This window comes from Staurois parvus, unplaced genomic scaffold (genome assembly GCF_062004578.1).
Source record: "Staurois parvus isolate SC_StPar_1 unplaced genomic scaffold, SC_StPar_1.0 ptg000013l, whole genome shotgun sequence".
In the NCBI taxonomy this organism is placed as follows: Eukaryota; Metazoa; Chordata; class Amphibia; order Anura; family Ranidae; genus Staurois; species Staurois parvus.
The window spans coordinates 10,294,242-10,308,826 of NW_028317809.1; the positions used below are offsets into that span (position 1 = coordinate 10,294,242).

General features: G+C 45.6%; 1 protein-coding gene across 4 annotated transcripts in view; it reads right to left on the minus strand.

The window, feature by feature from the left end:
* The window catches only part of HNRNPD (heterogeneous nuclear ribonucleoprotein D), a 29,476-nt gene extending 22,119 nt beyond the window's left edge, over positions 1-7,357 (minus strand). The window contains exon 1 of one of the 4 annotated variants that reach the window (XR_016312476.1): positions 7,143-7,357. Coding sequence is in view for 2 of the 4 variants with exons in the window: in XM_089675564.1 (XP_089531690.1) it covers positions 7,143-7,264 (122 nt within the window). In the remaining 2 variants the exon portion in view is untranslated. The remainder of the gene's footprint in view (positions 1-7,142) is intronic. The other 3 variants (XR_016312467.1, XM_089675564.1, XM_089675552.1) reach the window with 3 other exon arrangements.
* Between the last annotated feature and the right edge of the window lie 7,228 nt (positions 7,358-14,585).

The following is a 14,585-nucleotide window of genomic DNA, read 5'->3' on the forward strand; positions in this document are numbered from 1 at the left end:
GGTTGTAACCTTAAGAGATGCTTGCATGTCAGCTTTCATTTTAGAGGATAAGTGCACTTATCCTTTTTCGCACTCTCCTGCTAACCAGTTCTCCCTCTTCCCTCCCAAAATGCAAACATACCTTGCAATCATGCCTGCAGCCTCAGGGGTTTGTTTACATCTCTCTACTATCATTAGAGAAAGAAAATCACTTGATGCCCCATTAACAGTCCCTGCTGATCAGGGAATCCCTCCTGCTATGGAGCTATTGTGTTCTCCCTGAGGGGGGCACAGGGAGCTGTCCCTGCTGTGAGAACACTGTGGTTATTGCTATAGCTGCTGACAATTGCATGCTAGAAATCCAAAATGCTGGTTGTATGAAAGTCAACAGATAGATCAACTTGGGTACAAATAGCATGCCCATACATGGATCGAATCTCGGCCAGCCCCTGCTGAATTGCCCAAAATTCAAAACATCTATGGCCGGCTTTCTCCTACAAACGTACTTTTTGAAAGAAAAAAGCAGGCACCACTAAAGATGTCCACGTTTCTCTTATTATTGAGAAGGCTCTTCTTCCTCTCTGTGATATAGGTGTCCGTTTATGAACCAGCGGTAAATGATCGCTGCTCAGTTCTCCGGAATTCTCAGAGAACACAGTTCTCCTGTGAATGCCTTTTATGAAGCGGTGTAGATCAGTTCTCCAAATGAAGGGAGAACAGTCTACAAACGCTGGAAAATGGCTGCTTTTACTATAATCTCGCGAGATTACAGTAAAAGATCAGTTTATTAAGCGGAGGTAAATTATCGCTACTTAGTTTGCGGTTCCTCTGATTCTCCAGCTCTGGGCTGGAGAATCTGGAGGGAGAACACAGATCTCCAGTGAAGGGCTGAACATGTTCTCCGCTGATCTCCTGAGTGTCATAAACTGTGAATGACCAGAGAATAGCTGAGATCCTCTGAATTGCAGCTATTGTGTCATAAACGGACACCTTAGTCTAGCTTTGTTACACAGCAGACTTCCCTTACTTTACAGTTAGGTCCATTAATATAGTTGGCTTAATTTAACTTCAGCAAACCAGCTAGCAGGTATATACTTTTTTATTCAAATAACTCCTTGCAGAAGCTGCACCATCACCCTACATTTACCAAAAAATGTTGTTATACATTAGGTTTTGTGGTTTTTAATTCACCGTTAGGGAAAGCTTTTACTTTCAGTTCTGGCTGTAGTACAAAGATCATAATGAGGTGCTTGCTGTTCAAAAAATATGTCTTGACTTGTATTCATTTTGCAGAATGCAAGGTGTTCTAGGATTGGAGGAGGGATATTTTGGCATTCGTTTACAGAAGCACCTATACATGTCACACACTTCATTAGTCATAATTATTTTAACAGAGCTAATGTCCAAAAATCAGAGTTCAACTATATGCAGGCCATTAAAGGCCAACCTTCACATTCTAGATGCACAGGGTATATAAACATTCCTCCTCATCTCTACAATGTGAAACAGCATTTTATTTCCTTTGCTCATTTACGGTTTTTATCTTTTTTTTTTCTTCTTCTGCCAGATTCTTCACCTACTATACCTATATAGGCAAGAATGACATCTGCAGTGCTCTGAAGCCTCCTGGGATAGGTTCTAAAATATATCAGGATGCTTCATGTCCCATTTACGGATACCTGAGGAGGGCAAGACTGGCATGTGTCATCGAGGGGGCCAGGCTACCTGAATCAGGAAGAGACATCCAATGATGTCAGGATGGTGGTGCAGGACCCATGTTCTAGCAGTGGCAGCGGGGGACCACAGCAGTAAAATGCTAAATGCATGCAGCAGGCGAGAATTCAGGACAATGCTGCATGACAAGAGGAGGGCTGTATTTCTTTGCTGGGGGCTCATTTACATTAAAATTATTCATTGTGGATCATTAACATATGGTGAGTTACGTTGTGTAAACGTATAACTAGGGGCCATTTTGTTTGTACTCAATAGTACAAAAAAGCAGAAGACATAAGTTCAGAGGATGCCCAAACTTGTCTCTACTCCTCACAAGGCAAACTAATGCATCTAAGCGGCAGTCTACAAATATTTAAAGTGGAGCTCCAGCTAAAAAAAAAAAAAAAAAAAAAAAAAAAAAACCACACATTACAAAAACTGTAGCTGCTGACTTTTAAAATACAGCCAGTTACCTGTCCCTCAGTCCAGCAGTGTCCTCACCAGCCATCTTCTCACCCTGGCGCCGGCATCTTTAGTGTAGTCACCCAGCTGTGTCAGCTTGCGGCTTCACAGCCGCATGCGCGAGCAGCACTGCGCTTTGTGAATAGACCCATAGACTTCCGGGACCTGTCACATGTCCCAGAAGACTAGGGGGAGGGTGATGACAACTTCCACTTCCAATCGCCTAAGTGATCGCAGCGGAAGTGGGTACCTGTCAAATTCGGGTACCCGCTCCCCAAAGGTGTCAATCCTTAATAGGGAACGAGGGACAAAGCATTAAAGCAGAACTTCCCCTTTTGGGTGGAGCTCCGCTTTAAGTATAACTAAAGGCAAATTTTGTTATAATTTTCGATAGACTAGAGGGAGATCAGAACACCTGCCAGGGTTTTATTGCTGTATGTGTCACTGTTAGGGATATTCTCTATTTGTCCTGTGTACCCCTATCATATGAGTGAAATAGAAAGAAAATCCCAAATTTTGGGTTGCCACCAGAACAGTGATGGGGAAATCTCCCAATGGGGACACTGGTTTTTGTGACAACCAGGGATTTCGCTCACTTTGGATCGATCTCCTCTCAATTCCTATTTTGGCTTTTGGCTGAGAGAATCTCCCCAGTGGGACAAAGGTGGCAAAAAACTGACGATTGAAATAACCTTCTAACTCTATAAAAAAAGAAAAAAGGGAAAAAAAAAACCCCACACATTTTGCCTTTAGTTCTACTTTAAAGTGATATTCAACCAAAAATGTAACATGTTGCAGCTTACCAATCCTTAGATGTGATGGCTGAATCTGTTTTCACCGGTGATCTGGCCAGTTACACACCTCCTGCATTAGAGTGCCTCCACTCTGGATAAAGAAGCACAAGGGGCACCTTTGGACAGCAGCTCTGACAGTATGGGGGGGGGGTAGTGTTAGATGAACTAGCAGATTTAAGCTGGCCATACATGGATAAAAATTCAGCTGTTTCAGCAGGGACCAGCCAAATTTCAATCTATGTATGGGCAGGCTGGTTCTACAGAAGCCATTCTCTTAACCAATAACCCTGTTGGGTTTTTCCCAAGTGATCAGTGCTGCCTGCCTAAGGCTGGCATCACTGATCATTGTATTCTGATGGTGAGGAAGGCTACCCGCTTTCAGAATACCTCAGCATTTTCTATCGTTCAACATGTTGAAAGGAGAAAAAAAAAAAAAAAAAAAGGCATAATGTATGGGCTTACAAACACTAACAAATTGAAGCCAAACTCCAGCTAACATTTTATAAGTAGTTACAGCAAACAGTTTTTTTTCCTTTTGGGATAAATGCTTTGCATAATTAAATAAAAGCTGATCACTGTAAACACTCCTGCTAGAGATAAATGGTTTATCTCATCCCTTTAACTGATACATTTGCAGTTGTTCTTCTGAGAAACAGCAGACTTACTGGCCAGATCAAGCCATAGACGAGTCGAAAACAGGCCGGTTTAAAAAAAACAAAAAATCGTCGTTCAATAGGCCGACGTTACCACCAATGGTAAAAAAAAAAAAAAAACGGCCAATTTTCATCCCGTCTACGGCCGGCATTTAATTACCTCTGTCCCTGAAGAGAGCTCCGCTATTATATTTGACATGAAAAAGTATTGTGGTTGCAATGTATCTATTTGTATCCATTTCAGATACAGATGTTTTTATTTGGATACAAATGAAAAAGTATTGTGGTTGCAACAATGTATCTATTTGTATCCAAATAAAACCATCTGTATCTGAAATGGATACAAATAGATACATTGCAACCACAATACTTTTTCATGTCAAATATAATAGCAGACTGGAAATCTTATTCTTTTTCTTCTTCTTGCAGGCCACGACTCATGCACAGATTTTTATTGGTAAAAAGATCGGCCGATTTGCCCATCATTGCCAGGAAAAGCGACTGATCGGCAAAATCGGACGATTTTTTTTCCAACTTCACCGTTAAAAAAATGTGTCAAAATCCCGAATTTTTTTACCGTTGGTGGTAACGTCGGCCTACTGAACGACCGATTTTTCGTTTTTTTTCTTTTTTAAACGGCCGGTTTTTGTCCAATCTATGGCCTGCATAAGAACTGGAGAGCTGCAATAAAATAAAGGTTTGCTTTTAACTTTAATACCATTTTAAGGCAGCTCATTCATTGTGAATAAGCTGCCAATGGACCACAACATATGGAGGGGGGAAAAAAAAAAAACACATTGTCCTTTTTTTTTTTTTTCAAAACTAGTGCACCACAACACATGGTATGTGCATTGCAGTGTGCCATGTGTTGCACTTTACTGTACAGTAGAGCATGTGCATTACTGCAAAGTGTGAATGGGCCATAAACTAATGAACTATAGGCAAAACTTTTTTGTTTCCCTTTTGGATAGAGCAAGGGAGGGTTTTAACTTGTCAGATTTTTTTCCACTAAAGTTATTATAAAAAAAGAGATCATAAAGTGTGTATTTTTCCCAGAAAAGGTGATAACAGGTACACAGCCTACAACAGAGTACATATTTACTCAAAACTCTAGTGCACACAAAAACTTTTGGACATCCAGTGTAAATTGTGGGTGTATTTCCACACCTAGGTGACACAGCAATGAATGCCAAAGAGTAGATATACACAGTGCTTGCATAAAAGTCCACAAACATGGCTTTTCTGTATTCATGGACTTAGGCCTCTTTATAATAAACTGTTGATCTTAGTGGCAGTGGCTGGCAAAAAGATCCCAAGGAAAAAAAAAGCAATTTATGTTACATAAAGACCTCGCATATACGTGCGCAAAATTCTTCCTCATCCTCTTCTAGCTGCCAGCATTTCAATTTATGCGAATACCCTTGCACATGTATACGCGTTGTAAATTACTGCACTCAAACATAACATTTTCTGTGTTTTTCTTTAACAGTTAACATATTGCTATGTTATAGATAGTTATGCAGCTATGTACATTGTCCCATAGACCAGTAGTTTTCAACTACCAGGCCGTGGACAACTGATGAGCCATGGCCTCCTGTGCCTCCACGGCTGACCCGTGGCCTCCCTTCACCCCTATGCTTCTGGAGCCGAGTTGTGGCCTACCTTGCCCTGCCTGTGCCTCCACTGCCGAGGCACGGCCTCCATTCAATCGTGCCTCCACCACGGCCACCCGTTTCCCACGCCTCAACCACCTGCACTGCAGCCACCCGTTTCCCACGCCTCCATTACCCACCCTTATCTCGTGCCTCCACCGCCGGGCCACGGCCTCCCTTCTCCCGCGCCTCCACCACTTGCACTGTGGCCTCCCATTTCCTGTGCCTCCACCACCTGCATTGCGGCCACCCATTTCCCACCCTTCTCCTATGCCTCTACTGCCAGGCCATGGCCTCCCTTCTCCCACCCTTTTCCCATGCCTCCACCACCTGGCCGTGGCCTCCCTTCTCCCACATCTCCACTGTGGCCACCCATTTCCCACACCTCCACCGCCTGCATTGTGGCCATCCATTTCCCGCGCCTCCATTGCCCACCCTTCTCCCATACCACCACTGCTGGGCCGTGGCCTCCCTTCTCCCGTGCCTCCACCAACTACACTGCAGCCACCCATTTCCCGCACCTCCACTGCCCACCCTTCTCCCGTGCCTCCACCGCCGGGCCGCGGCCTCCCTTCTCCCATGCCTCAACTGCCAAGCCAAGGCCTCCCTTCTCTGGGGCCTTCAGCCAGCTGCAGATCCCTTAACCTACCACAGTGCCTCCCAGCTACCATAGTTGCCCCCAACCTCCCACAGTGCCCCCATGGGGCTCAGTCAGATTAGCAATGGGGAAGGGGGCATTAAAACTCCACAGTTAAGCCACACTTTTGCCATCCCCCTATCGCTTTAGCTACAGAGGCAGCAACTAGAGGTGTGCACATGATCATGCCCTGTTGCCTTCAGCAGGCCTAAACGTGACCTATGCAAGTGAATGGGCCTGGAGCCTCACAACCGTGAGTAGTGCACACATTTGTGGTGTGCTGGTGCAGGGACCGAGGTGTTAAAAGACCGTCGAGGAGGCAATAAATGTCCACACCTGTCAAATGCTCTCTAAAGAGCGATCCAAACACAGATTGCTCTTCAAACAGCAAAGCTTGTGTCAACAAGTCCACTGGGAAGGAGAGCACAAAGCTGTCACCCAGCTTCCAGCAGAGCCTCTGCTCCTCCATAACGTCCCCAATCTCAAACAGCAAACCATAGCTGCCATCCCCCAACCCCCGAGAAACCTCATCCCCGACAAGGCTTTCTGCTGCAGTCTCCTAACCCGCCCTCCCCACAGTGACACCCAGGCATCATTGTATTGCACATTTTACTTTGTGGGCACGCAAGGTTTTTGGAACACTTGACCAGGCCGTGGTCTCAAAAAGGTGGAAAACCGATGCCATAGACAACAATGCACCCTTGTTCAGATCCTTTTTTTTCTGTGTACAAGAGGCCTTATGTCTGTGTGCAAAATTTACACAAGCATGGTGCATACCTGTGGACAGCCATTATTACTATGGGCGGCTAAACACTACGAGTACAGAAATACCCCTGCAATCCATGCGGATGTCCCTAAGCCTCCATGTGCACGAGGCCTAACGTCTCCCCCACTCCCATGAAGCATCTGCATGTGCAGGCGACTTGCAGTCTTCACTCTGTATCGTGCTGGAGAGCTTCATGTGTGTATACAAGATATGTTCTTATCGTCCCCAAACAGACACGGTGCTAGTTCATACACATAGGTGGAATAGAGGAGCCCTCATCCAGCACAACCTAAACCGGTCCCAGGCTGCTCACGTGACCGGGCCCCTGCCGTTACAGGCGATGGTGCTGAGCCAGCAGGCGGTCACATAGGACTGCACCAGTACTCCTCATAACACACCACTGCACCTCCCGGCGCTGAAACAAAACCCCCAATAATAAATGACTGCGGATGTTGCAGGCATTCCATGGCAGTGCAGCGCGCTCACCCCTCGTCCTCCTCGGCTTTGCTGGCGTTAATCTTGACGCCTTCGCTGGGTGCGCCGCCCTCGGCCTCGCTGGCGGAGGCCTCCATCATGGTCTCGTCTTTCATATCCTCTTCGGCCAACATCGTTAGCTAAAAACAATGGCGAGGAAAGGGCAGTTGCAGAGGGAAAAAAGGATAATGGCGGCTCCCACTGCCGTGCCACTCCTCCTATGGAGCTTGGCACCGCCTCTCCGCTCCCACTAATGGCGGCGCCATGGAGAACGCCTGAAATGGCCGCAAGGGAGAATACATTGATCCCATGGTCACTGTGGAGCGGATGCAGACCTCTTACAGGCTTGGTCAATGCTAAAAAAACAGGAAAAATAAATGCACATAGCTTTACAAGTGTTCGTGTCAGCTCCTGAGGTGTCACTATAGTCACTATAGTCCCTGAGCACAGTACACAGCATGATACACGATAACAGTTCAAAATAAAGAGCAGAGCCAGCGTTTCTGTGTGGAACAATGAGAGCTTTTATTTTTTGGGCCTATTCACAAATGAAGTATTTGCCCTCCTGAGGATTTACCCCCCTTCCTGACCAGGACATTTTTTTGTATTACGGAGCTGCGTTACTTTGACCAAATTAAATTTACGTATTTTTTTTCCCTCACGAATAGAGCCTTCTTTCGGTGGTATTTGATTACCTCTGCATTTTTTATTTTTTGCGCTACAAACAAAAAAAAATATTATAAAACATTAATATTTATAATATATTTTTTGGTGTGGGTTTGCACTGATGAGCAGCAGCATTTATTTGTATATTTAATTTGTCTAATTTTGGCGCTGCTGATTTATAAAAAACAATTTTGAGGAAAAAACAATATTTTTGACTTTTTGCTATTAACCACTTGCCCTCCTGAGGATTTACCCCCCTTCCTGACCAGGCCATTTTTTGCGTTACGGAGCTGCGTTACTTTGACCAAATGAAATTTATGTCCTTTTTTCGCCCACAAATAGAGCTTTCTTTCAGTGGTATTTTATTGTCTGTGTGCTTTTTATTTTTTGCACTATAAACAAAAAAAGACCGACAATTTTGAGAAAAAAAACAATATTTTTGACTTTTTGCTATCAACCACTTGCCATCCAGAGGATTTCCCCCCCCCCCTTCCTGACCAGGCCATGTTTTGTGTTATGGCGCTGCATTACTTTAACTGACAATTGTGCGGACATGCAACGCTGCACCCAAATGAAATTTACGTTCTTTTTTCCCACAAATAGAGCTTTGTTTCAGTGGTATTTGATCACCCGTGCAGTTTTTAGTTTTTGCGCTATAAAGAAAAAAATAGACCAACAATTTTGAGGAAAAAACAATATTTGTGACTTTTTGCTATTAACCGCTTGCCCTCCAGAGGATTTACCCCCTTTCCTGACCAACCCATTATTTGCGTTACGGAGCTGCGTTACTTTAACTGACAATTGCGGGGTAATGCAACGGCTGCACCCAAATGATATTTACTCCCTTTTTTTTTCCACGAATAGAGCTTTCTTTCAGTGGTATTTGATCGCCTGTGCGGTTTTATTTTTTGCGCTATAAAAAAAAAAAGACTGACGATTTTAAGAAAAAAACAATCTTTTTGACTTTTTTTTGCTATTAAACATGTCCAGTAAAAAAAATGTAAAAAAAACCAATTTCCTCATAAATTTAGGCCAAAATGTATTCTGCTACATGTCTTTGCTAAAAAAAAATCCCAATACGTGTAAATTCATTGGTGTACGTGAAAGTAATAGCGTTTACAAATGGCGGTATATATGCTGGCCTTTTTTTAAATTATTTTTACTAGTAATGCAATGCTACACCCAAATGAAATTTACGTCCTTTTTTCCCATGAATAGAGCTTTCTCTTGGTTGTATTTGATCATCATTTTTTTTTGTGCTATAAAAAAAACAATTTTAAGAAAAAAACAATATTTTTTACTTTTTGCTATTAAACATGTCCAATAAAAAAATGTAAAATTTAAATTTCCTCATACATTTAGGCCAAGATGTATTCTGCTATGTCTTTGCTAAAAAAAAATCCCAATACGTGTAAATTCATTCGTTTACATGAAAATTGTAGCGCTTACAAATGACAGTATAGATACTGGGCTTTTTAAAAAAATATTTTTACTAGTAATGGCGGCGATTAGCTACTTATAGCGGTAATGCGGCGGGCATTCTGACACTGGGGGAACTGACTTGGTGTCACTGACATCCCCAGTGACACCAATACAGTGATCAGTGCTAATAAAAAGCACTGACAGTGTACTAATGGCACTGGGCAGGAAGGGGTTAACATCTGGGGCTATCATAGGGTTGTGTGCTTTCAAATGTAAGAACACTGCTTTGCATGGCTCTGCTGAGCCATGCAAAGCAGTGTGCAGGAGCTGACGGGAGAGAACTGTATTGTTTACATAGAGTTCTCTCCCTCTGTCAGTAATGCTCCGCAATCACCGGGTGCTGGTGAGTAAACACCGGCCAGGACCCGGTGATTGACAGCCATGGCCGCGAATAGTGCCGTGGGTAGGGCGGGCACGTGGCTTGGGTGCGCCCCTACCCGAAAATGCAAAATCACATATATACACATGTGATATCTGTATATCTGCTACAGGGCGGCAAGAAAGCGGTTAAGGAACACGTAATAGACCCCATTCCCACCTGAGCAATTTGAAGTGCATTACCTGAAAGGCTTCAGTGCTCAACACCAAGATTCCCATTATATTCAATGGAGCTCAGGGATGTTGTTAGAAACCAGGGGCCCCATATAGCCTATCTGACAACACCCCCCCCCCCCCCCAAAAAAAATATTAAAATGTTATTTTCATTATGAATACACTAAAATCATTATTAGCGGGCAGCAGGGGGAATCAAATTGAATCCTAGACAGGGAAGGTGATTGCGGAGGGGGGCAATTACAGGAACCAATCCTGTGTGTCTCTCCCTGCAGCAGCTGAAAGCTGATGGGAGGGAGAGAGGGGTTTTTTTACAGGGGTGTCAAACTGGCGGCCCTCCAGCTGTTGCAAAACTACAAGTCCCATCATGCCTCTACCTTTGGGAGTCATGCTTGTAACTGTCAATCTTGCAATGCCTCATGGGACTTGTAGTTTGGCAACAGGTGGAGGGCCACCAGTTTGACACCCGTTCAGCTGCTGCAGGGAGAGACACCCAGGGGATAAGTTCCCATAATTGCTCCCCCCTCCCGTTCCCCAAGTGCACTTTACTAATCGTTTGTCACAATCCTGCACACAGGGAGAAGTGCGGTTCTCCATTTTACCTCAAACTTCGGCATTTTGGTATTTCTCTTAAACTCCTATGCAAACACCTGAGGGGGGAGGTGTGCACACAAGAGCCAGGCACAGGCTCACTGTATTGAGAAGGCTTCATGTATCTCCTCATTGCCACTCCCTCAGGAATGCAAGCAGCATATGATACTGAGCCCTGCCTAACAATTCCTCTGCCAAATAAGGTAGGGAAGATACTAGTCGATGTTGTGTAGAAAAAGAAGCAGTTCGTTTTTGTGAGGAGTCAGACAAGTGAGGAGGTGGTGGCAGTGTGAAGGGTTAATTGTGTTATTAACCTGACCCAGTAACAATCGCGTCCAGGCTGCAGGTACACAGATTGTAGTCCATTAGCTGGAAAATCTTTGTGCAGGTTGCAGCTGGGAGTGGCATTGTTACGCCCGTGACTGCACAGTTTTAGATTGGCTAGTCCTTCGGTCACGAGTTTGGTGAGAAGGGCTGGGGTCTGACGCCGCGCCCATCACACTGATCACATGCACTCTCCCGAGAAAAAAACTCTTTAGCAATACACACCAAACTGAGCATGTGCAACTTGCCTCCAAGGCTCTGTTCTGTCAGAAGATGGATTGGGGACAGTAGAAGAAGGGGAGGATCAGAGAAGTCAGGATCAAATATCCTTTCTACACAATGTGGAAGATTAACCCCTTAGGTTCCACAGTGAGTATAACAAGCATGCTTTACTGTATATACAGACTGATTTTACTATTGTGTGTTTAGTAACACTTTAAGTTCAAAAAGAAAGAACAGGATAGCGCAAACATCTAGTGCATTATCAGCAATTTATTTGGTGTAAAATCCAACAGGTGCCAAGTGAATACTCCCAGAAGTGGAGGAAGAAAACACAAGATGCCACAGTGAATGGAAATCGCATGAAGTCATGCAATCGTGCCAAACTGGCTAGCTGATGCGTTTTGGGGGTGCACCCCCTTCCTCAGAGCTAAGCTGGCCAACATGAGTCATGGCTAGATATATATATATATATACTCACATTTATTTTTATTTCAGGTTCCTATATAGTGCTGTTAATTTACGCAGCGCTTTACATATATAGTACATTCACATCAGTCCCTAACCCTCAAGGGGTGTACAGTCTAAGGTCCCTAACTTACATTCATACATACACATACTAGGGACAATTTAGACAGGAGCCAATTCACCTACCAGCATGTCTTTGGAGTGTGGGAGGAAACTGGAGTACCTGGAGGAAACCCACACAGGCCCAGGAAGAACATGCAAACTCCAGGCAGGTGGTGTCATGGTTGGGATTCAAACCAACGACCCTAGTGCTGCCAGGTGGAAGTGCTAGCCATTTAGCCACAGTGCTGCCCATATCTTTCATCACATTGGCCCCTCTAGCTATCACATGAAGGGCAGGGTCTGGCTAATGGGCCATGTCAGGCGTCAGAGACTGTAGCTGCACAAAGGTCATTTTGTAAACATTAAAAAACTATGCTCCACACAAAACTGATGTATGTCAAAACTGATGGCAAAAAAATCTCTATTAAGGTCCGCTTAACAATATATATACACAAAGAGTCATATAGTAAAAACTGAGTGATTAAAAAATAAATAAAAATATAAGAATATTGCTTACAGGAATAAACCCAGATTGGGGTCAGAACTGTTGCCTGAAGCTGCTGTGGTGAGCTGGAAACATGGCTAGGGGCCGCTAGAACACAAGTCCAAACCATCCATCCTACTTCCACGAACTGCCGCAACCCCCCTAATCTAATACCTGTCCCTCTCCTCCCCAAAACCACCCCCCATTTTTGTGTGCCCTCCTGAATGCCCAATCGGTGTGCAATAAACTCACCGCCATCAACGTCCTCTTCGTCTCCCGCTCCCTCAACCTCCTAGCGATCACTGAAACCTGGATCCAAGCCACTGACTCTGCCTCCTATGGAGGCCTCATCTGGACCCACTCACCCAGACCCAGCGGTCAAAATGGTGGTGGGGTTGGTATGCTCCTGTCACCGCTGAGCACTTTCCAAGTCCACCCAAACCCCCCTTTTCTATCCTTCTCCTCCTTTGAGGCCCACTGCATCCGACTATTCTCTCCGATCCCTCTGAGGATTGCTGTAATCTATCGGCCTCCTGGGCCTGTGTCCCGCTTCCTCGACAACTTCTCCGCCTGGCTACCCTTCTTTCTCTCCTCCGAGCTACCCACCATCATCCTTGGAGACTTCAACATCCCTATCAACATTAATAACCTGGCTACATCCCAACTCCTCCACTTAACCTCTTCTTTTGCATTCGCACAATGTATACAGTCCACCACCCACTCCGACGAGAACATCCTGGACCTTGTCTTCTCTCATCTCTGCACTCCCCACAACCTCACAAACACCCCCTTTCCTCTCTCTGACCACAACCTTATTACCTTCTCAGTCTCCTCATCCTCAAACACCTACCCCTCCAAATGTAAAACTATCACCAGCCAAAACCTCCGCAACCTGAACCCTGCCCCCTTCCACTCTGCAGCCGACCAACTTTACGACAATATCCTTCCCCTGTCCTGCCTTGACCTGGCCACTGCTGCTTATAACAACTTGCTGTCAGCCGCTCTAGAGTCGTTAATGCCTCTAACCACACAAAGCATTAGACCCCGACCGCTTCAACCCTGGCAGACTGACCATGCCAAAAATCTCAAATGACGCAGTCGTGTGCTGGAGCGACTATGGTGCAAAACCAGATCCCAACAAGCGTTCACCGAATACAAATCTGCCTTCCTCACCTACACTTCCTCCCTCCACGCTGCCAAGCAAGCCTACTGTGTGACCCTCATCAATACCCTCTCCTCCAGCTCTCGTCGGCTCTTCTCTACTTTTAACTCCCTACTTTCTCCGCCCCCACATCCACCCAGTACCGCACTCACCACCCACGAGATTGCCAACCACTTCAAAAACAAGATCAACACAATTCGTAGCGACATCGCCACTGCTCAGACTTCCACCCCACCTAGCATCCCTCACACGAAAACCCCCTCAACACCCCTCTCCTCCGACCTCACCACTGTCCAGGCCTCCACCCCACCTAACATTCCTCACACTAAAACCCCCTCAACACTCCACTCCTTCGACCCTGCTACCAATGAAGAGGTCACTAAGGTCTTCACTGAAGGCCGCCTCACCACCTGCCCCCTTGACCCTGTCCCCACACAACTCCTACGATCACCCTCCTCCTCCATCCTACGCTCCCTCACTCACATCTTTAATCTCTCCCTCTCTACTGGCGCATTCCCCTCCCCTCTGAAGCACGCGTACATCACTCCCATACTTAAGAAACCCTCCCTGGATCCCACCGACCTGAACAACCTTAGACCCATCTCCCTGCTGCCATTTACATCCAAACTCCTTGAGCGCTTAGTCTATAATCGCCTGAGTTCCCACCTCACCGACAACAACCTCCTTGATCCCCTACAGTCTGGCTTCCGTCCCCTACACTCCACCGAAACTGCCCTACTCAAACTCACCAATGACCTACAAACCTCCAAAGCTAATGGCCACTATTCAGTGCTCCTACTCCTTGACCTCTCCGCGGCTTTCGACATGGTTGACCACCCCCTCCTCCTCAATAAACTACACTCTCTTGGCCTCAGAGACTCCGCTCTCTCCTGGCTCTCCTCCTATCTACCACAGCGCTCCTTCAGTGTTACCTATAACGCTGCCACCTCCCCCTCACTCCCCCTCTCTGTTGGGGTTCCCCAAGGTTCTGTCCTCGGGCCCCTTCTCTTCTCCATTTACACCTCCTCCCTTGCTCAACTGATACACTCTCACGGCTTCAACTACCATCCCTATGCCGATGACACGCAAATCTATCTCTCTACCCCTGGCCTCACCCCTTCAGTCTCCACCCAAATCACTAACCTACTGAACGACATATCGGATTGGATGTCACTCCACTTCCTCAAATTAAACCTTTCCAAAACCGAGCTCCTAGTTTTCCCCCCAGACTCATCCACCTTACTAACCGCTCCGTATCCGCCACCCCCCTCTGCCAATCCCTCCACTGGCTTCCAATTGCCCAACGCATAAAATTCAAATTACTAACACTGACGTACAAAGCTGTTCATAACACTGCCCCAAACTACATCACCGACCTGATATCCTTATACCACCCAAAATGTGC